The sequence below is a fragment of the Pelobates fuscus genome, chromosome 4, assembly GCF_036172605.1.
Source record: "Pelobates fuscus isolate aPelFus1 chromosome 4, aPelFus1.pri, whole genome shotgun sequence".
Classification (NCBI taxonomy): Eukaryota; Metazoa; Chordata; class Amphibia; order Anura; family Pelobatidae; genus Pelobates; species Pelobates fuscus.
Window position 1 is genome coordinate 87,710,110 of NC_086320.1, and position 26,806 is coordinate 87,736,915.

General features: G+C 39.2%; 1 protein-coding gene and 1 non-coding gene across 2 annotated transcripts in view; both read right to left on the minus strand.

Moving 5' to 3' along the window:
• Nucleotides 1-26,806, minus strand: part of CHD7 (chromodomain helicase DNA binding protein 7) — a 102,744-nt gene that overhangs the window by 8,682 nt on the left and 67,256 nt on the right. The window contains exons 13-32 of the mRNA XM_063451369.1: nucleotides 26,522-26,765; nucleotides 25,813-25,989; nucleotides 24,148-24,291; nucleotides 22,271-22,532; nucleotides 11,845-12,055; nucleotides 11,069-11,264; nucleotides 10,596-10,763; nucleotides 10,118-10,297; nucleotides 9,473-9,583; nucleotides 9,184-9,389; nucleotides 8,650-8,849; nucleotides 7,798-7,957; nucleotides 6,451-6,540; nucleotides 5,696-5,799; nucleotides 3,204-3,333; nucleotides 3,025-3,097; nucleotides 2,787-2,844; nucleotides 1,989-2,217; nucleotides 1,671-1,879; nucleotides 864-1,544 (exon numbers count right to left, since the gene is read on the minus strand). Coding sequence (XP_063307439.1) covers nucleotides 864-1,544; nucleotides 1,671-1,879; nucleotides 1,989-2,217; nucleotides 2,787-2,844; nucleotides 3,025-3,097; nucleotides 3,204-3,333; nucleotides 5,696-5,799; nucleotides 6,451-6,540; nucleotides 7,798-7,957; nucleotides 8,650-8,849; nucleotides 9,184-9,389; nucleotides 9,473-9,583; nucleotides 10,118-10,297; nucleotides 10,596-10,763; nucleotides 11,069-11,264; nucleotides 11,845-12,055; nucleotides 22,271-22,532; nucleotides 24,148-24,291; nucleotides 25,813-25,989; nucleotides 26,522-26,765 — 3,833 coding nt within the window. The remainder of the gene's footprint in view (nucleotides 1-863; nucleotides 1,545-1,670; nucleotides 1,880-1,988; nucleotides 2,218-2,786; nucleotides 2,845-3,024; nucleotides 3,098-3,203; nucleotides 3,334-5,695; nucleotides 5,800-6,450; nucleotides 6,541-7,797; nucleotides 7,958-8,649; nucleotides 8,850-9,183; nucleotides 9,390-9,472; nucleotides 9,584-10,117; nucleotides 10,298-10,595; nucleotides 10,764-11,068; nucleotides 11,265-11,844; nucleotides 12,056-22,270; nucleotides 22,533-24,147; nucleotides 24,292-25,812; nucleotides 25,990-26,521; nucleotides 26,766-26,806) is intronic.
• LOC134609571 (small nucleolar RNA U6-53/MBII-28) lies at nucleotides 2,640-2,736 on the minus strand. The gene has a single exon (XR_010090845.1). It is a non-coding gene; the product is annotated as a small nucleolar RNA U6-53/MBII-28 (small nucleolar RNA).

Sequence of the window (26,806 nt, forward strand, 5' to 3'; positions counted from 1 at the left end):
TGCTACAATTTGGTCAATATTTTGAGAGATGTCTCCTTTAGCTTATTTAGAAAAGTCCCCAGGCATTCTTAATACATGCTAATCTCCTATTGGTTTAGGGGAAGCAGGTTTGAGGGCCAGTATCAAAGTCTAAACGGGTAAAAAGTAATTGATACGAGGAATAGCAACAATTGTTCTGTTCACAAGAAAATCAGTCCAACCAACCTTTTATTTATGTATTTGGAATTATATCCCTGAATTGTAAAAACAATCCCAATTTAACAGGAACACAAACCTAAAACATAACATCAAGGTCACCTTTATACTTGCTAAACATGGATACTCAAGAGTAGGCTAAAAACACTGCTTAAATATGTGCCGAGCAATAAATCTTCAGCCCATAAGAGTTTCACCATAATGTGTGCAGTGATAGCTCTGCATCACTGAATCTCCGCATTCACAGTCCTAATGGCAGAACCAGATGCTGCAAAATACTCGTTTTCTCACATAAATTAAGTTTATGGAACAAACTTGTTTTGTAAAAGAGAAGAAGGGTCTGAATTTTTATTATTTAAAGTCCTAGTTACCCGTTTAGCTTGATAGAGAAAGAGTTTGTCAAAAAACAAATATACATAATGTTAACAAGTTACACGCAAAAAAACCCCAAACAATAAAATAAGTACACCATTTTAAATGTCTCCGAATATTTGTTTTTTTTTATTTTTTTATTAAACTTTCATAGTGTTTGTGAAACATCTAATGAACCAATACCTAACTTTACCATTGAAACTTTTCTAACTTGATCCCATTGTAATCGATCAACACATTTGTAATGATCATATATACGATGACACACACTATGAAAAAAAGAATGCCAATATTACCTTCTGCTTGTGAAGATTCTTCAGATTTGTCATCATCATCCAACTTCTCCTCATCTTCCTCTGAGCCCTTTTCAGAAATGGATTTTGGATCTAGATCTAGGATCATTTCAGCATTCTTAATTTCATTCTTAACTTCTTCTTTGACAAGATCCTCAGCGTCACACTCCTGTTTCACTTTGTCATCAACTGCATCCATTGTTTCTTCTTTAACTTCAGTTTCTTCTTTAATGTCTAGATCTTCGACCTGTTCAGATTTTACTTCTTCATGCTCTCCTGCTTTGTCATCCTGGATTGGAGTAGATGGCATTATAGGTGGTGTGTCACTGTAGCTAGAACCTGGTGGCATAAGGATGGGTATGTTGCTTGGTGGAGCAGAACCCCTATTTTGAGCAAAGTTTCTGTGCGCTTCTAGGAAGGATAATTCTGGATCATTGAGGATGTGGTAATCTGTTCTACTGACTCCATGTTTTGCAGCTCCAATGAGCAAGTCTCTGTCATGTTTTCCACTCTCCCACCACTCAGGTAGGTCCAAGCTTGGCTGACACAGTTTAAGCCGGTCATTTAACTGAGGGTGATTAAGAACCTGTTCCCGTATTTTCCTAAGAAGTTCAATGCGGTAAAGTGTTCTTGAAGCACGTTCCTCAGTGATAGGCTCAATCATTGAAGAAAGATCACAAAAATCTGTAGAAAGTAAATCAAAAACAAAGATGTCAAGGTTAGCAGCCCACAAGAAAGGAAACGGTTTGTTTCGTTAGTTTTCAGGTAGCTAAAAAGATTATGCAAACATTAATATGCCAGGACACTCACCTTCATCAGGCTTAGTGGACATATGACATACTCTCCTGCACATGGCTATAAAGCAGTTGAAGTATTTTTCCAAACTCTCATCAGATTTTTTATCCAGTCTCGCATAAGCTCGAAATTGATTCCAATCAAACTTTTGTTTTGCTGTGTCAACAATTACTCCAAATGTAGATACAACGCGATAAAAGTCTGCTTCCTCCCTCCTTGTCCATCTTAAGAAGAATAGATTTACATTAACATTTCTGTGTACAAGAGTTTGTATTTTGCAAGAAAAAAAAAAAAAAAAAAAGGGTATAGTTATAAAGAAATTCTATGACTTACTTTTGGCGTTTTTCAGTTATGATTGCTTCCCTTTCAGCTTCCAAGGCTCGTACTTCTTCCCGAGGACGTCTCCTCCTACGGTCAGTCTTCATTTGTGCTTCTTGCCTCATTTGCTGCCTCTTGTAGCTACGTTGATAGGCAGTTATGAGGCGCCGTAGGCGGGTGGTTAGAGCTGAAGTATTCGGCCAGTATAACTGCCCTGATTCCATACTTCCTTCACCATGTTTTCCTGTAGGAAAAGCAGAATAATCTGTAAAGCCTCATACAGGAGGTTTACCATTCTGTACACAATTACTCTACAAAGGCAATAAGGACACAACAGTTATAGTGGAACAGTCACCAGAAAAATGGAATTGAAAAAGATTGAGAGAAAAGAAAGAAAAAAGAAAAACAATGTGAGAAAATAAGGACCATCTCAGCTAAATTATACAATTAAATGTATACACTCTGTTTGAGATCCTGTCCTTAAACATGTACATTGATGGACAGGTTTGCCATAAAAAGTCTGTCTGGGGAGGGGGAGAAGGAAAGAATAAAGAAGTCAGAAGCATATGATTATCACTTGCTAGAGAAAATAAAATTGTCAATCATCTTGCCAAATTTAAATTACTCTACTAGTCATCATTAATATCCATCATCAAGCAACCAGTCTGTTTTCAGTTTAGATTTTTTATTTTTCAGCAGCAACATCCAGAGGGAAATAAATCCCTTGATGCCTTAGCATTAGCATGGATACTCATCACTAAACAGGCCAGTGGTGCTTCATAGAACAAAATCAGGTATTTGACCCCTTCTTACCTCGAGCATCCAACTCCAGGCATTCGTCTTTGTCCTCAAGAGGAGAGTTCACATATTCCTGTAGCAGAAAAAAAAAGCATAGCCACAGATTTAGGTAAATGATTGGATTTTAATGTTATTCAGCTGGTGATCTGTTTTCATTCAAATATGTCAAAATATTTTATAAGCATTGTAATCCAAAAGCAAGCATATGTCAACAGCATATTTCACAAGTTCCGATCAACTTGGGCATTCTTACATCAATGTCATCTTTAAATGGGAGCCTTGTTGGTTTGTATTCTGGATCTTCATCCTCTCTGTCATAGTCACCCCTGAAATAAAATACAAAAATAACTTCTATTGTCTGGGTGGAGGTGGTGGGCTCATTGGGGGGATAAAGTCTTAAGTGTAATAAATATTGCCCAGATTGTAACGTACCCATCTCCGCCATCTGCTAACATATCGGTTCCTCGTTGTTCAGCAGCAATTGCTTTTGCATCAGGCATACCAACCCTCTCTAAGAAGCACAATGCTGGGTCTGCTCTCATCGAATTGTACTTCTCATATCCTGCGGAATAAGATTACAGATGTCACAATCAAGGATGATGGAAAGGCAAAAACATTAACTTGGGACAATTTACGTCACGCCGCTGGTTTCTTTAACATCTTCAGAGCTGCTGTTTTTTCTAACCAGCATAGCAAGGCAAGTAAGGGAACAGGATATCGTGCAATAAATAAAAAATTTTAAACAAAGCTCTGAATATATGCTCAAATGGATATATAAAAGACTTGTTGTAAAATGTAAAAGTTTGGTCACTATACCCTTTACCCAATAAAGCAAGCTGGGAAAAAAAAAACCTTTGCATTATATAAATTAGATACACATTATTCAATAAAATTACATATCTATATCAGATATAACACACCTTTTTCTATTCAAATCAGTGATTGTACTAGATTTCCCTATTGTACTGCAGCCTCATTTTAATCTGGACAAATATAATTGTGGTTCTTTAAATGTCCCCATTAATCCCTCACACAGCATACCCTTCCCCCGGCTCCACTGTTTGTATTCTTTAGGCCCTGCCTGATTCCTAAATTTTTAACTGCTTTCTCCCTCCCCCACCCTCCCCTCCTATGCCCACTCAATGAACGTTGAGTTATTTGAAAGGCCATCAAACCGGTCTTAATAGGTTTTGTGTGATGTGCGTCAGTAAGATGACACTGCTCCCACTACGGTTTTAAAAGTTGTTTTGCTTCTAACCCCGCATGAGCTGACTAGATACAAAATGGCAGATCCCGACTGTGCACTGCAGGACAACATTTTTTTTCAGATCAGTCTTGCCTCATCTTAAAGCCCCTCCTCCCATCCATTGAAATAAAAAAATTTAAAAAAAAATTGGGTAAAAAGGCAAAAAAAAATCCTGTACGCAGGCAGAACAGCACAATTCAATTAGGATTTGTACTACAACACACTTCTCCTAACTGCTGTAGAGCCTGAAGCCAAACTGCAATCATGAAAGGTTTTATAAGCCATCATTCTCCCCTTTAGTCAGGCCATGCGGCTGAGACTACGCCTGCGACCTCCAGAGAATTGGGATTATAATCAGGAATCGCTCACTGTATATATCATGCCAGCTCTGCATCCCCGAGCCTTTCAAAGTTAACAAGGCTGCATCCCACTCAAGGGAGCTGGGAGATCTCGGCGCTGACATTTGTGAAATATTGCTTGGAACAAAGCCCAGGAGACACTTGTACAGATTAATAGCAGAGGTTAAGCCCACCATCCACTTTGACACTGGCTGGCAGAGAGTTAGCAAGTGAAGCGGCGCTGTAAGCAAAGTTTATGGAGATCTATAACACTGTTTGGTGATTACTACTGCAAATATGGCTCGGCTTTATTTATAGGCACGTAGAATTAGAGATTTTGCTTTTTTTCTTTAAATACCTAATTTTTAGAAAATGGGTTTGACTAGTACCTTAAGAGTACTTTCTATATAGTCTTCCATACATTATACAGAGATTGAATACTTAGAAATGTAAGTAGATAAAAGCAGGTCTACATAAACGTCACAATTACAAATAAAGAACACCGTTCCTTTATCTCAAGCTCAAGAAAATTAGCTGCAGGTGAACTCACAAAAATGTTATTACAACGCACGCAATATTTGTCTCTATAAGAAGTAAAAAAAAAAATTAAAAAAAATAACATTGCACATACCCTTGCTTTGCCAAACCAACCAGAATATATATAGTTAATACAATGGTTAAAACAAAAATCTGCACCCCAGTCAAGCCATAAGACTTGCTTTTCCCACAGAAATTACAAACCTCATGTGATGTAACTACCGCGAAGGATTCTGGGTGGGCATATGCAAATTAGTTTAACAGAGAAGCAAATTTTTGCCTCATTAGATAGCCCTTTTAGTAGTTCCAATGAAAATTGTTTTTTTTTTTTTATTGTCCCCAGTTTTGAGGCAGCATTCATAGACTGAATGCACTAGGCTAACCAGCCCCTTGTACTACCAACATATCATCAGGAAATGTTCACTTATACATAAGGTTATTCAAATTCACAAGCCAAGAGCGCCCCCTTCTTTGTGGGGGGGTGGAGGAGGTGGCAATATGCCATTTGCCACAAAACCATTAGCTAGGAATTTAGTAATTATGGTTCTTAAAGTGTCCCTTTAAAAGTGAAATAAACAAGTCAGGCTAATGTAGCTTAGCAATATTAACAAAAATAAATGATGACTTCACATCTTACAGGAATATCCAACAGCATACAAAGAAGGGCTCAAAATTTCCAACCGCCACTAGCCAAAAGGGAGTAAAAATCTAGCCCTAGCAAGTAGAAATTCATCCATGGTTAGTGTGCCAGGCTTATTAGCATAGGACTTGAAATTGTAAGCCATGCAATAGGAATAGCTTACCATGTTTGAAGACTCCAACCAAAAGAGATTTATCTGCTTCGTTGTCCCACCAATCTGTGGGTACTTCTGCATGGAATGGCTCAGGAATCCACACATCTAATTCACTGAAATAGGAAAGGGATAACCATCAATGTACATTCCAACCTGATGAGAGTTTGTCAAAAGGACATAGTGACTAGTATTCTCAGGTAGAAGTATTCTTAAGAGACACAGATATACAAGAAGTGTTCAACAATATGAAGCTTCCATGAACTCTAAACATTCTTCTGATCTAAGGCACAATAAAGAACTGCCCTATGGCAATCGTTTTAATTGAAATTAATATATTTTTTTCAATTTATTTATTTATTTTTGTATTATTAAAGCAAATTGTACACTTTTCAGCAATTTATATTAAAATAGCACAACAAACATCGTTGGTTGAATAGCTTAAATATTTTGCTTTTTTGACATTCGTCCCATGATTTTATATATGTGTATAGCACCACAGGGTGAAGAGGATAAAATAGGAATGCATTAAAGGCAAAACAAACAAAAAAAGTGATGTAAATTTGATTGAGAAATGTATATATATTTTTCTGAAATGTAATAACAGACCTGTAAAATTAGACAAGAGTTAAATAAATAATAAAAAGATTTTATAAAAAAAAAATGAGAAAATAAAGGTTCAGGAAAGCTAGCATCAAAACATAATTAGTAACAGCAGGTAAAGACCTAGCTTTTCACAGACAAGGACAAACCAAACATTCACTAACCTTGAGTCAGCACCCTCCAAGATTTTGTCAGCTTGGTCTCCTATCACTTCTTGCCTCAGATAGTACAGCATGCGGACACGCAGCAGGACCCTGGAGAGGAAGAGAAGAGAGGGGGTGAGGGGAGAAGTTCTTAACTTCAGGATTGTTTGCCAACACTGGCTTTTGGCAGCTGCTGCTGTTCATCCATCATCCTGCCAAGGCTGATTAGCCATGCTGTATGGTAGGCTTGAAGCATGACAGATGGTGGCATATAATCACCTCTGTGTGGTGCTTTCTGCTGGCTTCCAACGGGACTGCCTGGCAACCGATCACGCTGCACAGGGAGGGAGCAGGCTGGGCCCAGCCCAGGCGTATTACATTTAGTCTTACCTAGTGCAGTTTGTGAAGTTCAGACACGTACTGCACCGCTGCCTCTGAAGTACTGGAGCAAGTTTGTAAACAACTGAGCAGATGGCTTTCAGTAACTGTTCTGCTTCATTATCTCATAAAATTTCCTCAGCTGCTGCCTTAATACCATTTTTGGAAGCACATCAGAAGTTGCAAGGATAAACGAGATCTATAATCTTTTTTTGTGTGTGCGTGCTTTTTCTTTTTTTTTTTTTTTAACCACTGAACAATAAACCTTTACAATGAGATGGTGTTTTTATTTTTCAGATAAAACTTTTTTTTGTTAGAAAAAAATTGCAGAAAACTATAATTGGTTTAACACTATAGTAACAAAGTGGTGGCAAAAGCTTTCCTTTTTGTAGTTTAACAAAACGTAAAAAAAAAATATATATATATATATATATATATATAAATATAAAATAAAAATCAATGGAGCATTATTCAAAAGTTTTTTTTGAAGAAAAAGCATTAAGTTGTTCCTTACTACGAGATGACATTTAAAAAAATAAATATATACCTACATAAACGAAAGTTTGAATCGTTGCCACATAAGCTAAAAACTTTCTATTTGCCCTCTGAGAGACATAGAAAATCATATAAACAGTACAGGTTACAGATTTCATTATGGGATGCCTAATCAGAGTGTGCAGATTGATTGACAGATCAACTCTGTTCACCCTAGGGCACAAGAGTGGCATTTACTTACACAAAATACAACGTTGCAATTCCTTTTCACTGTAGACCGTTTAATGGATTCAATAGGCATTCAAATATATATATATATATATATATTAAAAAAAAAAAGTTTAAAAGTTAAAATACATAGAGGAGAAAAGCCAGGTACTCCAGTGAGTTGTGCAAATCCTTCTATGGCATGTTGACCTAGATTGTGGCAACAGTGTGAATCAGTGCTATTAGTCTTTTCAGCCCTTTGTCACACATTATACGAAAGAGACTTACTTGTTACAATGATGCTTAAGGTGCTTTTTGTAACTATCCTCTTGGAACAAGGTGTCTGGGTTGCAGCTAGGTAGCCAGTCAGCATGCTTCAGCACTGGCTGTGCATTCTGGCTCTTCACCTTTTTGCCTTTCCTTCCCCTGGGTACAGGTGCAGAGAGCCCTGAAATCAAAAAGCAAAGAGTTAATACAAGGCAATTTACTGTAGAACATAAAGCCAATTTTCAGGAGAGCTAGCAGAACGATGCAGAAAAGGAAAATTTACAAAAGAATGGAGAAATTATTCCAAGGACAAATATACATGTCCTTCAATGCAGTTTTAAGACACTGAAGTACAAATACTTCGATACGGAAAACCATTATTTTGTGTGTATGTAAAAAAAAAAAAAAAAAAATACAAGCTGAGAGCAAACTAGTAGTTGGCATTAAAAAAACAAAATAAGCATGTTTCATCTAGTTTGAACAATGGTCGTTAGTTTACATATTCACAACTTGGTGTACATCTATAGGTTGTCCACTAGAGGAATTTTTACATTTTTAGTTCAGTTCAGTTCAGTTTCTTAAAAAAATACTTTGTTCTGCTGACCTTTTTAATGGTGAGCCTTGTGTGAATTTTTACATTGTGATCCCATCCATAACCTTTTTGTCTATCCATTATGTGCAGATATAAGCCACTGCCACCAAAAGTAAATGTACAAAAAAAATAAAAGAAATAAGAATGAAATCCTTATGCATAGCTATTTGCAGTTACAAGACCAATAAGTCTAGGTAGATGCCAGTGTTAATTTGGGAAAGTTAAGCAGCCAGTATCAACTTTTCCAAAAAAGAGCCTGAAGCCACCAATTACTAAATTACCTGAATGGTTGACCAGAGCACGTGTCTGACCATCTTCTGTTGGTGTGATCAGATCCCAGATGAAACTCTTGATGTTTTCATCCCCCCTGTAATGGTTTAGACAATAGACAAGAATAGTGCGACATATGGTCTCCACATCTTGCTCTGAAAGTTGTCGTTTGAAACGCCCATGAGAAAGGATATCCGTCCACCTACCCCACCTGCAGCACGACAAAGATTCAAAATAAGAACAGAAAATTAGGTCAGTCATTAAATATCATAACTTGCACAAAATGCATAGCAGAGGCGTGTTTCAGTTCAACATTATAACCACTACTAATGGTACATTTATGGTGATAAAAAAACAATATAATGGAAGCTAAACCAATTAATTCTTGGTGCTCTTTACTGTAGACCTTCTGAGCACATGAAGATTTGCTTTTAGAGTTCCAAATTAGTAAAATACCAAGCACCAGTTGGTTCCCAGAAATAGTGTGTTGCTCAGTAAGTGAATTGACATGTAAATACAAATACTTCAGAGAATCCATTGCATACCCATAAACCAGTAGATTTTTCTCAACACGAAAGCATTCACTCCTTGCATAGCCTTGAGATTTGTCCTGAGGCCTACGTGGTTTGATGTTTGGTTTGTCCTCCGAATCACTCTCCAGATCAGAAAACTCCATTAGTTCATCCTCTTTTACTGCACTGTACAGTCTGGTCTGTTTCCTTATCCGTGGCGTATCAATTACCAGTGTATTCTGGAGATAAAAATGAATTGTAGATATGCCACCAATATGAAAATCAAAACACTTGTCAGTTATGAATGCAGTGAAGAACTTACCCTTCCATTCAATACATCAAGATCGAGTTCGGCTTTCTTTGCCCACTTCTGCCAGAAATTTGGGTCATCTAAGGATATATCTGTCCTGTTCCCCGATGCAACAAAACTGGCCTAGTTACGATACAAAAGAAAAAAAGAATAAAGTGTTAAATAAAGTATTTATTTTTAGATATTCTACTAGGTATAGGTCAGTTAGAAGGAACATTGATGGACTAACCTATGCTCTAAAACAGTTATCATTTGCTACTATAACCCAATTTAGGACACAATTTGCGTAAATACACAGCAGACAATGTATTCATCAAGCTGTGATATTTATGGGGGACCATAAGGTCACAGGAAAGTCAGCACTGCATGTCAAGCAATATTTTATCTGCGCATAACATGCGTAAACGGCAGATATAGATTGTGTACTCACATAAGGAGATTAAAATGTGTGGACCTGAAACATCTGCAGAACTAAAGAGTTCTCTTCCACTGTGTGCAGGTCACAGACCTCATGAAACAACATCAATAAAAATCCAAACCGATTTAGGTTTAGCGTGTTTGAATACGTAGTGGGTATTCTCCATCTTTTGGAATTAAACCTTGAGCCACTCTTATCAACAAACAATGAATAAAGATACATTTGTGGTACTATCACACCTTTGCAAAAGTGGAGCCTTTTCCTTCAGATTCTATTGTTATAGTGTGCGTTCGCCTCGAAAGGATTTGATCGATATCTTCTTCGCAGAACTTGGAGCCTTCATCTTCTTCATCCATCAATGCACCATAAGCACCCTTTCGAAGAAGATCTTCTATTTCCTTTTTGGACAGTTGTTGGACCTGCAGGAAAACAAAATTATATGGAAATCTAAGCATAGCAATCAAATCATTAGGCAGGTATATAGTTAAACAATGTAAATGTTTTCCCGCTTAAGGAACAAGCTAAATTTCACTGCTGTTGTAACTCAGGGAAAATGATTTAGTAAAATGTATGAGGGACATATTCCTACACACATAGATAAAACCACACTAATGTAGACTTGGCAAGCCTAAAATGCTGTAGGGAGAAGAAGAGAGAAAGCTCTCAACAAAAATTCTGCATTTAAATAAGCCCACAGCATACCATTAATGAACTTACCCCATTGGTAGCATTGTCTCTCCCACTCATTGACTGCAAGACTGCTTTGTCCAGACCAAGTTTCAAGCTCGCTTTATCAAACATTTCCCTTTCGTAGGAATTTCGTGTTATCAGGCGGTAAATTTTCACAGACTTGCTCTGTCCTATACGGTGACATCGTGCTTGAGCCTGTATTAGAATTGTAGCTGTAAGCAAAGCTCGATCAACCAATTCAAAACATTACCTCAAAGAAACATTATGCCTCTATGGCACTTTCCTAACATGAACAAGTTTTATTTGGCATATATTTAAGGTATTATTTTACTTCACAGTTTAAAATTAATTTCCAAAGTTTGTGCAATTGCAAGGCTGACATTCAGATATATGCCACTTGAAACCAACAGTTGCAGCTAAATATTTCCAGTTAGAACTCACTGAGAAGCACCAATTAAAATAAATTCCTATTTTCATATGATTAGCAATCAATCACTCACCTGAAGGTCATTCTGGGGATTCCAGTCAGAATCAAAGATAATGCAAGTATCAGCAGCCGTTAAATTAATGCCCAAACCTCCTGCTCTTGTACACAGCAGGAAAACAAACCGATCCGAGTCAGGTTTGGAAAATCGGTCAATGGCAGCCTGACGAAGGTTGCCTCTCACTCTCCCATCAATTCGTTCATATGGGTATCTAGAGGGAGGAAAAATACCATTATGAAGACTTGAGCCTCTAGATATTAAACACTGTACAGAAACACTGGAGTTTTGCGTCTGTTCTGCAAACATCTGACCATTCAGAATACAAAAAAAAAAAAAAAAAGTTGTATAAAAATAACAATTGCCAATTACAAAAATAAAACTGATGATACCGAGTACATACCATGCTTAAAGAAGGCATTAGATTGTGATATTGTATAATAATTATATATATATATAAAAACGTGTATGATCTAACTCAAAAGGGCAAATGTCAAAAAGATGTTTTTTTCCCCAGAAGGATCACACATCTTGAGATGGCAGTTGCATGACAGTTACACTATTACAGCAGATATTATATGGAATGCAGGATGTATGGCACTCTCTTAGGAGGTGGTGGACAGTAATGCAGAAAAATACAAGACATTGAGAACTCATTTGGCAATAATAATGCTAAATCGACGCCGTTCATCAAAGTAAGTTGGGGTCTAAAGAGCCACACTGCTTCAGGTCAATGGATTAGACTTTTGTTACTGGTTAAAAAGGGTTCCATCTTGCTTTGCATGCAAGCTCACCTTCGTTGGATGAGGTAGTCTTCCAGTATGTCCAAGCAACGCACCATCTGGGAGAAGATAAGCACCCTGTGTCCGCCAGCCTTCAGTTTTGGCAGCAGTTTGTCAATCAGTACAAGTTTGCCAGCGGCATGGACCATTGCCTGGAGCTGAAAATCTGGAGGGTTAACGTTGTGAGTTTCTTTAAATTCTTCCAAAATTTTCTCTTCAGCACCTGCAAAGATTTAAAAGCTTAAGGTAAATACGAGGGTATTGTATAAAGCTTCATTAAGGACTCCACACAAATCAGAGCTCCATAATGGAGGCCTAAAACAAAGCAAAAACAAGCTAAAGATTATTGAAAGAAAAAAAAAAAAAATACAAGTGTTAACTGTATATATGCAGTTTTTACTCAAACTTACAATTTTTTAAAATGTAAAACATATAATTCAGCACGGTTCCTACAGTTTAGATTATACCTCCCAAGTGCTCATTTTTAAGAGGGACAGTCCTTTTTTTGGGCCTAAGCCCCTTTTCTCTATCTTAATGTCCCTCTTTTGTTATTATGTAGGAGTGTATAACAGAGCTCCACAGCAATAACACAGTAATGAGTCCTTAAACTACAATAATATTTAGAAATCAGTCTGTGTAAATAAGATACTTTGTTCTAGATCACATTGTAGTTGTATAAATTAATAGTAAGTCACCTAAAAAAGTTGTTGAGAAACAAAACCTTGACCGATATTACTAATTCTATTTTAATATTAAAAACCATCTGTGCTCAGTCTGAATTCATGAATTTTCCCAAAATAGTTCAATCCAAATGTATATTGAATATTTATCAACAAACCGATACATTAGCAGCAGTGTACAATTTCAATGTATAGATACACTATGAAACTAGCTGTTAATTGCACCAAAATAATCTGCTACAAAGTGTGCTTTTCTGGTTTTAGGAATTTTGTGAAAAAAAATAAATAAATAAAATTTAAAAAAAAAAAGATTAAAAGAAACATACGCATATATGTATATTGTACAAACAGGTGGGTATACTGAAGTATAATTGCTGTAAATTAAGGGCTGTATGTGGGGACAAATAAAAAAGCTAAATACAAATCTGCAAATCACAGTTAAACATGTTCTTTGCACTTGTTGGTTGCCAACAAATTCAATTTGGAGCTTTTAACACAAAAAATGTCAACTAAACATATTTGGCTTGTAAACAAATTACCAGCCTATCAACATCCATTGATTACAGCTGACACTGCAACAGGTTAACAGCTATGTTGCTGGAAACATTTGTATGAATTTGCCATACGAGTGACATAATTTGCACACAAAAAAAAATCACCTAAGGTTTATGTCAAAGCACAACAAGTACACAATGACAGCCTGCATTTTAGTGGTACAAATACCAAAAATATGGATGTTCACATTGGGTAGAAAACAAAAACACTTCTATTCGTCAAAAAAATAAGTAAAAAACAATCTACGATGTCATGAAATAGTTAAAGTAGATAATTAGACACGCTCTCTGCTAATCTATTTGACATTAGTTGTATTCATTGTATAAACCATGCCAACAGCATTTTATGTGACAAAACAGAACAAATGCATTGTTTGCCCATATTGTTAAAAAAAAAAAAAAAAAAAAATTGTGTACTATTACTCTTTCTGTGCTATACTGTACAAGTTAAAAATACAAGACAAACTGCTGCAATAAATACAAAATTAAAAAAAGAGAGACTTGGAGTTTTGCCTAGGAAATGTTGGATGGCCAAAAGACATAATATAGAAAGAACATCAATTATCCGGTTATGGTGGAAAAGAAGCCCTTACAACAGGTTTCTATTTTAATGGAGACTAAAAGTTTGAGATGGGCGGGACATACAACACAAAAAAAAACATTTAAAAAAAAAAAAATCATAATAATAATAATAATAATAATAATAATAATAATAATAATAATAATAATAATAATAATAATCTTTGTTTGATAATCCTAACTCTTCCTCCCAACACAGATCATATAATTTAATTCTATTTCAGGGTTTATCAACATTACAAAGTTCCAACTGGAAATACAGCAATTTAACCACCATCATTGGCAAGAGCATCAAGGTATTTATAAAATAGTGTTCTCCAATAAACACTGATGTCACAGATAGTTTTGATATTTTTTAGGGACAAATATGAGACTTCTCAAAGACAAAATTAGTGCAGAAAGATACCAAAACAAAAACTAATTATTGCACAGCTATGTGTAACAGAATGTCCCTTCAAACAAGACACTTCTGAGAATCATTAGAACAATTACATCCATGAAGGTCTCTCCACATGGACCTTCGTAAACCAATTCACCTAAAAATTAAGAATTTGGCACGTTCAAACTTTTGCTTTGTGCATTAAGACAAAAAAAAAACAACAACTAAGGACTAATAACAGCTTTAGGTCAGCAAGCATTAAACACAATTTACTAGTCAAAAAAATCCAAACAGAACATTACAAATACAAAGAAAAAGAATATTAAGAGATTTAAGAGGCTGAATGGTGCACATACAAAGCAAAGAAATGGACAAGGTGCTCACTTCTACTGTTTAAGAGATTAGCCCTAGCATATCGGATGTTGACAGTGCACATTGAAGGCTCTATTCACTGAACAGTGAGAATTATGGAAGAGACAAATGAATTACAAACTTGAGGCCCAGAATAGACAAAACCAGGGGGGGTTATAGTAATTTTTTCTTCGCTAAAACAAATTTGCAATTCCAAGGTGATTGAATAAACCCCTGAGCGTTGGGAACAAGCAATCAAAAATGATAGTCCTATATAAAAGCCATGTGCACTGATGTGTTTACTAATTGACTGATAAGTCATTAAAGAGGATGTGACAAGGGTTAGTGGGATACGGGTTTAACAAACCGAGTTAACCAAGCAGCAAACCATTGTGCTCTGTGTTAGCAGGCAAGGCATTCTAGACCTTCCAGCACTGAATTGGTTAAATGGAACCTCGCACAAAAGCTTCGGCACAAGGGGGGAGTGGCACGGAATGAGACTAAGTGCAGAAAATAGAACCCGGGAACCGAATAAAGTGCAAGCCAGCGTGCAACATCCAAACAGACGGCACATGCAGATCCTGACTGAGTCAGCAGCATGGGGCCCGGGGCAAACTGCCCAGGATGAAATCCTCCCCCAGATGTGACAGCCTTGTCTAGAAATGTTATGAGCGAGAGAGTCATATCCTGGGGGAGAGGGAAATAGGGGGTTGGAGGATGCTGCACATCAATCAGCACCGGTTACCAGGTTGTAATTAAATCTAATTTGCAAACAATTTTGTAAGCGGCTGGATAGAAGTGCAGATGTACACTTACACACACTATACTTTTTAAAACCATCAGAAAATGTGCAGCTTTGATCACACAGTTACTCTGACATTTAGCAATATACACAACAGCAACTTAGTGAACCACACTTCACTTCAATCAAAACTGTCAATCTACTGGTTCCCAGCGGAGTCTAAATAGACCGATGGGCAGACAATCAAGGAGGATGGCATACTTCCCAAACTCCCTTTTTATAAGCAGATAGTCCCTATTTTAAGCCCAAATGCCCTTTTTCTAACATGGTGCTATTTTATTCGAGCATCTTAGAAAATACAGAGCAATATTAAAGCTTTACGTTCCCAAAAATCACACAATGCACTGACTTTCTTAAACAAACAAAATTAAAATTGAGATGGCACTCCAGATGTTGTGGACCACATCTCCCTTGATGCTTTGCCAGTCTTATGGCTGTAATAGCATTATGGGAGATGTAGTCCATAACATATGAAGTGCTGAAGGTTGCCTACTTTTGTTTAAGGCTAAAATAGTGGCACTCAAGCCATTATTTATACTGTGATATTTTGGCTTAAAAGTTGCAACAGGTTTTTTTTGGAAACCTCACAAACGACAGGTTAATAAATGAATACCTTTTCCTGTATTATAAATTGCCAGCTACATTAAAGCGTTTCCAACAAATATGTGAATAAGAAAAACAGGCAAAAATTGTCACATCTGCCTTTCTGAGCTTCAGTCAAGAAATAAATATGGGGCAGTGTAAATGGCCATTTGGAGAACCAAGATCAGCTTAACGTACAGGCAAAGGATCGAGAGGTAGGAATCTACAATCCACCAGTGAAGATTCAGGTTTTCCCAGAAGTCCTTAAAAGCTTATCGTGTTAGAGTTCTGTTAATTACTCCAGATTCTCACCTACCTCCTCTAGGCTGAGATGAACGCTGTCATGCATAGCAAGACCGAGTCACATTAAAATGTTCCATTAACTGTATCTATACATCATACTATCTAAATAATTCCAGGACTGCTAAAAAGGAAGCCACAACGAAGTTCTTGAGCTTCAACTGGCATTATTTAGGACACAGTTTAGGAGAGGTTTCCACGGGAGAGTACCAAATGAGACACAGGTAATGCAGCCTAGTATGGGAACCAGATACATTGAAAGTATTGTATCTTTTCAATACATATTCTATACACTAGCTTGATGTATAACTAATGTACATTTAAACAGGAGAGTCTCATAAATGCATAGGAGAACAACCACATAAACACGTATTACCCAGCACAAGTGGTGTTAACAGCCAGTTTCCATTACTACCGTAGGTCTCTAAATAATGCTTGTAAACTACAAGTCCAAATTGTGGCTCTTCTCTACAGACGTAATTTGGTATTACACATAATGGGTACACAGCCATTCCTTGTCCATAATGAGATAGGAAAAAAAACCACAAAAACAACCAATAGCATACATGCCAACATTTCAAATGGACAGAGGGGCACCTTAATGTTGAGGGTGTGGCCAGGGGTGAGGCTGTTCTGAGAAATTTTAAGCAACTTACTAATTTGTACAATATAACTAAAATGTAATCTCGATCTAGAACAATGTATCTTCTTTACACAGACTGGTTTCAAAACACATTTATTGTAGTTTAAAACACATTACTCTGAGCAGTATAGCTGCGGAGCTTTGTCACACACACCAAGAGGGAGCTCCTAGAAAAGGGAGACATTAAGATATAACAGAAGGACAGAGTGATTTGGGCCCAGAGTAGGGACTGTCCCTCCTAAATAGAGACACTTGGGAGGGTGCCTTTTGCAAAACCTATAGCAGAGAAACAGTTTAACCCTATTGGTCATTTAAAGTAAAAGTGCCACGCACTCCGCTGCTAAGTTGCTGAGTTTGTGCAATTTCTAATTATTTTGCCAACAGGAAACCTCTTAAGCAAGGGGACAAATACAATGTCACCAACCAGACAAATTGTATTTTGCTATGGATGTGGAAGCCATCAGACAGCACCTTCTAGAATGTAAAATACAGAGACTGCGCTACTGCTATGCAAATGCAGACTTTGATAAAAAAAAATTGTAATCATATCCCACAACCACATGCAATTTTTTAGACTCAATAACGTGATAATTTGCAGAGTTCTGAAATTTAAAAGCAAGGACCAACAGATTTTATCAATAAATGATCTAAACCCTTAATAACAACATTCCAACTAAATACACATTTAATTCCGTTCATTATATCACAACAGACAGTGCTCGAAATCGATACTAGCTTTTCGTCATTGGCAAATGAAAATTCAGCCCAGGTGGGCCTATGTTGGCTTGTAGTGGCAAGTAACTTTCAAGGCCTGGTTTGTAGTATGGACTACAAATTTTAAGCCCTGACAACTGAGATTGTTAAAGTGTCGTATCCTTATTGTGTACCAAAGTCAAATTCAATAACATTACTGTGATGCTTCGTCAGCTAAAGCAGAATTAATGAGCCTGTCCATACACTTATTCACCTTTTATTGGTAAAAGCAACGCCTCCCCAGTCTCCCAGAGGTCTCACTGTTTTAAAAGGGTAAAATAAGGACTTCGCTAGATACAAAAAAAATGAAGTGGTTTCTAATAGACTGAACTTGAATATGCAGTATAGCTAGGTGGCATAATGATGGTCTGATAATGTGTCAAAAGAGTACTTCACCCTATCAAACCATATTTCCTAAAGGTCACAATAAACAGTCACTGTATAGTCGTAGCCTTTGAGTACACAATACTTCTAATAAGAAGCACTGGTATAATTGATCAATACAAAAAGTGAAAGTTTTGAAGGTTTTCCCAAATCAGGTTTTCCTGGTACGATAGCAGTGTTTGAAAGAAACACAGAGGTATAGTATGCAAAACGTCCAAACACTATGTTGACAAGTGGCCATTTTCACAATTTACTCTGCTGAGAGTCCTTGTATTTGAAAATGATACAACTCCCTGTATCATAGTTTATATTACAGAACCTTTTCAAAATATCTATAAAAAAAAAAAAAACCAAAAATGCAGATCGCATTACTTCCAAACCCAGTATTGTAATAAGAAATCCTTCAGTTAGTCAACACTTTGTGTTATTTTCGAGAATATTGGGTTCTGTTCAGTGTATTTTAAATCTATATAAATATATAACTAAGAACAAGAAGTAGTAAATAAGACAATAGAAGATATGCCGAGCTACTTTCTCTATAAGTAGCTTAAGCGATCACATTTAAGACTGCTGGTTTGTTTACAACTCAACATTTAAGATGAACAACTGATTGGAGAAGATTATTCCCATTCTCCCTGCACAGAGTACAGCAATTACGGCCGCATGCCCCGCCCCCACACGTAAGTCAAGCCTCCCGAATGCAAGCCCCTCCCCCAGACGGAAGCTGTTGACCTCGCTGAAGAGGCCAGACATTGACACCTTCACCTACCAGTGCTGTGTATGTGTGTGTGCGCGCGCATATGCTAGTGAGTGAGCGTCTGCATGTTTCTGCGCCTGCTAGTGAGTGAGTTTGTGTGTGTGTGTGTGTTAGTGAGCTTGTTTGTAGGGAGCGTGTGTGTTAGTGAGCTTGTTTGTAGGGAGCGTGTGTGTTAGTGAGCTTGTTTGTAGGGAGCGTGAGTGTATCTGAGCTTGTTTGTAGGGAGCGTGAGTGTATCTGAGCTTGTTTGTAGGGAGCGTGAGTGTATCTGAGCTGGTCTGTAGGGAGCGTGAGTGTATCTGAGCTGGTCTGTAGGGAGCGTGAGTGTATCTGAGCTGGTCTGTAGGGAGCGTGAGTGTATCTGAGCTGGTCTGTAGGGAGCGTGAGTGTATCTGAGCTGGTCTGTAGGGAGCGTGAGTGTATCTGAGCTGGTCTGTAGGGAGCGTGAGTGTATCTGAGCTGGTCTGTAGGGAGCGTGAGTGTATCTGAGCTGGTCTGTAGGGAGCGTGAGTGTATCTGAGCTGGTCTGTAGGGAGCGTGAGTGTATCTGAGCTGGTCTGTAGGGAGCGTGAGTGTATCTGAGCTGGTCTGTAGGGAGCGTGAGTGTATCTGAGCTGGTCTGTAGGGAGCGTGAGTGTATCTGAGCTGGTCTGTAGGGAGCGTGAGTGTATCTGAGCTGGTCTGTAGGGAGCGTGAGTGTATCTGAGCTGGTCTGTAGGGAGCGTGAGTGTATCTGAGCTGGTCTGTAGGGAGCGTGAGTGTATCTGAGCTGGTCTGTAGGGAGCGTGAGTGTATCTGAGCTGGTCTGTAGGGAGCGTGAGTGTATCTGAGCTGGTCTGTAGGGAGCGTGAGTGTATCTGAGCTGGTCTGTAGGGAGCGTGAGTGTATCTGAGCTGGTCTGTAGGGAGCGTGAGTGTATCTGAGCTGGTCTGTAGGGAGCGTGAGTGTATCTGAGCTGGTCTGTAGGGAGCGTGAGTGTATCTGAGCTGGTCTGTAGGGAGCGTGAGTGTATCTGAGCTGGTCTGTAGGGAGCGTGAGTGTATCTGAGCTGGTCTGTAGGGAGCGTGAGTGTATCTGAGCTGGTCTGTAGGGAGCGTGAGTGTATCTGAGCTGGTCTGTAGGGAGCGTGAGTGTATCTGAGCTGGTCTGTAGGGAGCGTGAGTGTATCTGAGCTGGTCTGTAGGGAGCGTGAGTGTATCTGAGCTGGTCTGTAGGGAGCGTGAGTGTATCTGAGCTGGTCTGTAGGGAGCGTGAGTGTATCTGAGCTGGTCTGTAGGGAGCGTGAGTGTATCTGAGCTGGTCTGTAGGGAGCGTGAGTGTATCTGAGCTGGTCTGTAGGGAGCGTGAGTGTATCTGAGCTGGTCTGTAGGGAGCGTGAGTGTATCTGAGCTGGTCTGTAGGGAGCGTGAGTGTATCTGAGCTGGTCTGTAGGGAGCGTGAGTGTATCTGAGCTGGTCTGTAGGGAGCGTGAGTGTATCTGAGCTGGTCTGTAGGGAGCGTGAGTGTATCTGAGCTGGTCTGTAGGGAGCGTGAGTGTATCTGAGCTGGTCTGTAGGGAGCGTGAGTGTATCTGAGCTGGTCTGTAGGGAGCGTGAGTGTATCTGAGCTGGTCTGTAGGGAGCGTGAGTGTATCTGAGCTGGTCTGTAGGGAGCGTGAGTGTATCTGAGCTGGTCTGTAGGGAGCGTGAGTGTATCTGAGCTGGTCTGTAGGGAGCGTGAGTGTATCTGAGCTGGTCTGTAGGGAGCGTGAGTGTATCTGAGCTGGTCTGTAGGGAGCGTGAGTGTATCTGAGCTGGTCTGTAGGGAGCGTGAGTGTATCTGAGCTGGTCTGTAGGGAGCGTGAGTGTATCTGAGCTGGTCTGTAGGGAGCGTGAGTGTATCTGAGCTGGTCTGTAGGGAGCGTGAGTGTATCTGAGCTGGTCTGTAGGGAGCGTGAGTGTATCTGAGCTGGTCTGTAGGGAGCGTGAGTGTATCTGAGCTGGTCTGTAGGGAGCGTGAGTGTATCTGAGCTGGTCTGTAGGGAGCGTGAGTGTATCTGAGCTGGTCTGTAGGGAGCGTGAGTGTATCTGAGCTGGTCTGTAGGGAGCGTGAGTGTATCTGAGCTGGTCTGTAGGGAGCGTGAGTGTATCTGAGCTGGTCTGTAGGGAGCGTGAGTGTATCTGAGCTGGTCTGTAGGGAGCGTGAGTGTATCTGAGCTGGTCTGTAGGGAGCGTGAGTGTATCTGAGCTGGTCTGTAGGGAGCGTGAGTGTATCTGAGCTGGTCTGTAGGGAGCGTGTATCTGAGCTGGTCTGTAGGGAGCGTGTATCTGAGCTGGTCTGTAGGGAGCGTGTATCTGAGCTGGTCTGTAGGGAGCGTGTATCTGAGCTGGTCTGTAGGGAGCGTGTATCTGAGCTGGTCTGTAGGGAGCGTGTATCTGAGCTGGTCTGTAGGGAGCGTGTATCTGAGCTGGTCTGTAGGGAGCGTGTATCTGAGCTGGTCTGTAGGGAGCGTGTATCTGAGCTGGTCTGTAGGGAGCGTGTATCTGAGCTGGTCTGTAGGGAGCGTGTATCTGAGCTGGTCTGTAGGGAGCGTGTATCTGAGCTGGTCTGTAGGGAGCGTGTATCTGAGCTGGTCTGTAGGGAGCGTGTATCTGAGCTGGTCTGTAGGGAGCGTGTGTGACCGTGAGCTTGTGTGTGCATGGAGCGTGTGTGACCGTGAGCTTGTGTGTGCATGGAGCGTGTGTGACCGTGAGCTTGTGTGTGCATGGAGCGTGTGTGACCGTGAGCTTGTCTGTGCATGGAGCGTGTGTGACCGTGAGCTTGTCTGTGCATGGAGCGTGTGTGACCGTGAGCTTGTCTGTGCATGGAGCGTGTGTGACCGTGAGCTTGTCTGTGCATGGAGCGTGTGTGACCGTGAGCTTGTCTGTAGGGAGCGTGTGTGACCGTGAGCTTGTCTGTAGGGAGCGTGTGTGACCGTGAGCTTGTCTGTAGGGAGCGTGTGTGACCGTGAGCTTGTCTGTAGGGAGCGTGTGTGACCGTGAGCTTGTCTGTAGGGAGCGTGTGTGACCGTGAGCTTGTCTGTAGGGAGCGTGTGTGACCGTGAGCTTGTCTGTAGGGAGCGTGTGTGACCGTGAGCTTGTCTGCAGGGAGCGTGTGTGACCGTGAGCTTGTCTGTAGGGAGCGTGTGTGACCGTGAGCACGTGTGTGTCAGTGAGCTGGTCTGTATTGAATCTGAGCTCTTCTGTAGGGAGCATGTGTGTGTCAATGGGCTTGTCTGTAGGGAGAGTGTGCGCGTCAGTGAGCTTTGTCTGTACTAAATTTGTGTGTGTGTACCAGTAAGCTTGTCTGTGTGTGTCTTTGAGATTGTCTGTCAATGAGCCTATTTGTGTGCATCAGTGAGCTTGTGTTTATATGTCTGAGCTTATGTATATCAATGAGATTGTCTTTGAGCCTGTGTATCAATGAGCTTGTGTCAGTAAGATTGTCTGTGTCTGCATGTGAGTATGCTGTACTGTATAATTTAATTACCCTAAAAGGACTAATATTTTGAATCAGAAAAAGAGATAGATAGATTAAAAAAAAAAAAAACACTACATAGCACAATGACTTATGAGGCTGGCATAGATTTTTTCCAGGGCTGCTTTGTATGCCCTGCCTGCCACCAGCAACATGGAAGACTCCTTAGCGTAACTCACCATTAATAAGATAAGGATGATTGCAGCATTTCCGGAGTTCCATCATAGTGTTAAGTAGGTTAGGGACATTTGCATGCCCACCTCCGCCACCCTTGGAAAGAAAAGTAAAGTTTTTCTCAAGGATGGCTCTGTAGTATTTCTTCTGAATATTTGTCAGCTCTACTTCAATAATGGTTTCTTCTTTTGGAGCAAGGTTCTTCTCCACATCTTCTTTCAGACGCCTTAGCATCATGGGTTTAAGAATGCCCTGCAGTTTTTGTACCTGTAGACACACAAGAGAGTCACTGACTTTTCATGTTACAGCCATTTTCGACTTTGATATAGTAGAAAGAATACATTTTTAACTACCTATATGATACTGCATTATAAATACTGAAAATTAGTTCTACCCATGTTTCACCCTGAAAAGTAAAAAAAAAAAAAAAATTATATATATATATTGTTTTTATGTATTTTATATGCAGTATTTATTTGTATGTAATAATGGACCCAGCTACGAGAGACTATCACTGTGAGAGTTTTCTTTTTTTGTCTTTCTGGTTGACACAATTGTCTATGATGCCCTGACACCAGGGAAGAAAAAAGGACAAGTGCATAGGTGGAGATCGCAGTATCATTGTGATGTTATGGTAGGTTGACTTTAAGAACTTAAAGGGAATCTGTAGTCACCAGAACAACTACAGCTCAGTGGAGTTGTTCTGGGGTCTATAATCTATCCCTGCAGGCTTTTGATGTATCAGAGAAAATGCAGTGTTTACATTACTGCCTTGTAACACCTCTAGTGGCTGTCACTCAGACGGTCACTTGAGGTGCTTCCTGGATCAGAGCTCAACAGTGTGCAGCACTGGAGATAAGAGTCCCAACGCTCTGCATAGAAATGTTGAACACTTCCCACAGAGATGCATTGATTCAATGCATGTCTATGAGGAAATGCATGTGCAATAGCCTCCCAATACTTTACTATGGGAAAGCATTGGATTGGCTGAGATCATCAAGTTGAATGATCTCGGCCACGGAGGCAGAACCATTTGTGTTCCTAACTCTATAGTGTTCCTTTAAGGAAAGCTAATCAAGATCTGATTCACTTTTTTTCCCCCAGTACTTTAGTAGACATTGCACATTAATGCAAATACACCATACCATGTCTCAACTTTCTGAATAAGACAAATGCAACAACAGAAACAAAAATTAGAAGTGATTCTTTAAGTAGAAAGCTCCAGCATCTATATAAAGCCTGAACACTGTGTTTTTGCAAAACACATACATACTAATTCGGATTAAAAAGAGCAAGAGCTATTGTATTAAAAGTAATGTAAAAAACAAACAAAAAAAAAACCACCTGTTTTTACTCTTATATTCACATAAACACGTCTGTGTGTATAACCAATATTGCTTTATCTATCTAAATAAGTCTATATCTCTAACTAGATCAACATATTAGAGATACACAGGAGCACACTCTGGTATATTTAGATTGAAAGTGACAGGTGTTGTGTGCGCGTCTTGTAAAGTTAGAGGGAGTGGCTGCACCACAGAAACCACAATGTACTTGTACCTTTTGTACAAATCTGTCCATGCTTCCTCTACACTGCAGCAATTCTGCAATTATGTCACGGTGCACTGCAAACACTGCATGTTTTAGGTTTTTTTGTTTTTTACAATTATTTTGAAGTATAGGTAGAGAGTTTTATTTAAAAGAATAAATAATTTAAAAAATTACTTCCAGATTTTGTAAAAGTTTGAATCCTGCAGAGATCAGGGCATGTGCATTCCTAGAATAAGGTTAGGTGACTATTTCTTTACCTATAACATCATCATTTAGAATCAAAATATAAAGTGCTGGGTTGATCACTGATTTAATTCTAGTCATTCCATACCTGTTCTTCAGTTTTCAGATCCCCAAATTCTAGCATGAAATTGCTTTCTGAAGGGAAACGATCTGGCTCCAGGAAATTCAGCAGGCTGAAAAGCTCCTCTACAGTGTTTTGCAAAGGGGTACCCGTTAGCAGCACTTTGTGTTCCTGCAAGCATAGCAAGGAAAGAATGAGACAAATAGAACCAGACGCTACTTCACAACAAAGACTCCACTTCACTGCCCTTGAAATACAAGAGATTGTATTACAGTATAATGCCTAATGTGGGTTTCCCTATTGGGCCTTTATACACAGGCACTGGACTCTAGCACCTCTTCAGAGAGGACAGGGTTAAAGGGTACAATTCTCTTTTTCAAAGGCTCAACATACAGGAATGTAGGGTCTCACCAGTTCTTTTTTCATGTGATAAGATCAATTACCTGCATCCTACACTCAGAATGCATGATACACAGAGCTTTAGAACGGAGGCCCAAACTGCCACTTGTAAGCCCTCTGACACATTGAAGTATAATGTTTCACTGGCATTTTAAGGTACAGAGAGTTTTACTGGCAGAGAGTTTGTTAAAACTATTCACTAACAAAATAAATGATAGCCTTTCCAAAGTTGCTGTCAAGCCACTGACCACGGAAACAGCTCAGCTCCTCAACGGGTTTTAAATTATTTGTTCACTGCAGAAGCTGCAAAACCTGGAGAATTACAGGAACTTCAAATATCAGCACCTTATTTTTTACTAATTTATGGTTTTACTCAGATTTTAAATGTTGGGTCAACTCTAGCCTGTCATTTAAAGACCGTTTACATTTCTATAGTAAGATTTATCCATATGCACAATGTTATGGAAATACAGTGGACAAACTTCAGCTGTTTAGTACCTATAATACGTTGCCAAGCATGGTTAGATTTCTGAATTAAGAAGTAAAATAAAGTATTACAAATGCCAGATTTGGAGTCCTATGACCTAGAATTTCAGCTTTATATATTACAAAAGGAAAACTGAAAAGAACAGGCTGTCAATGGCTACAGAATAACTTCTTTGCTCTCTTATTGAGCAAGAGTCACATTCAGGTCCACTCTTACCACTTTCTATCTATAAAACCCATATATTGCCGGACCACACACACACTGAGTTTTCTGTGCAAAAATAAATACATTTAAAAAAAAAAAGCTGTTTGTATTTGACCCCGGGCCAAAAGTGGGCAGCCTGCCTCTGATATACACATATTCACAGATCCACATATGCATGTGCACGCACAAACCATGACAGATTATATAGATTTTGTTCTCCCAGGACACATGCAGTGAATACAAACCCACAAGTCTAAAGTTTTGGCTTTTTTTCTCCCTTCATTATCCTTGCAGAACAGATGCCGGTGCCAACTTTAGCCTCCGAGTCTAGCTCTGCTGAATCAGCAGTCAAACGTGGCACCTCTTGTCTCTCATTCACAAGATGCTCTTGTCTTAATGATTGATTCAGCAGAAAGGCATGTACGTTTTCCATGACACCAACGGGACTGAAGAGAAGGTGCAGATACAACTAAACTGTTTGTTCTGTTGCACATTAAAATCAGAAATTCACCCTTTGTCCTACAATGGTGGATACGCCAATGGCAAAAAAAAAATTCAAACAAAAATGAACAGACCAAATTAGACACAAATGAAACACCCACCAAATCCATCATCTTTAGTCCTTCCAAAAGCTTGCAGTTCCTATTCTTCAGTCGATGAGCCTCATCAATAATCACGCATCGCCAGTGAATGTTCCTGAGCTCAGGGCAATCCGTCAGAATCATTTCAAAGGTTGTAATAATTGCATGGAACCTGTAGGCACCTTTTATTGCTCGGCCCTAAAAATAACGCACATAATAAAAAGATTAACCCATTTTGCAGATGGAAATTTCTTCATCTGTTGAGCAAAAAGGAGATAGCACAAACCCTTCAAAGCAAAGTAATTTTAATTCTCAACATTTCCAAACTTTACGCCACAAATATCAGTTTCAGATTCTCAGCAACTGCATGCGGACTCCCTCAAAATATATTAAATATATTAATCAAATTGCCACATCACAAAGTTTTGCACACATAGCATAACTATAGATCTATCGTTGCAGATGTGACTATAAAAAAAGTACACCTTTCAACTGCTCTTTTTAGCGTCTAATTTAAAGGGTAACTCCCCTAACGCACCAGTCCCCCAATCTTACCAAGTACAAAACTAGACTCTTTGTGATGCAGACAATAATTTAATTTGAAGGCTAGGCTGGAATTTATTTATACACTAGTAAAAATGAAATCTGACTTTGAATCTTATTTCCCATTCTAAACATTCTGTACCAGATTGCTCCTGCAGAGCAGGTGGATGAGTAGTAATATGCTCACCTGTGGATCTTTGAAGTACATTTCGTAAAGTTGTATCATTTTCCTACTTGCTTGGCTTCCATGATAAACGACGACATTCAACTCTGTCCAAGTGCGGAACTCCCTCTCCCAGTTTGGAATAGTTGAAAGTGGGGCAATAACCAAAAAGGGGCCATGTATGCCCTTTAGGAAGATTTCATACAGAAAAGTGATGGATTGGATGGTCTTCCCCAAACCCATTTCATCTGCTAGAATGCAATTTCGCCTAAAGTGTGGAAAAACAAAATTAACTTCAGGCGACAAAAA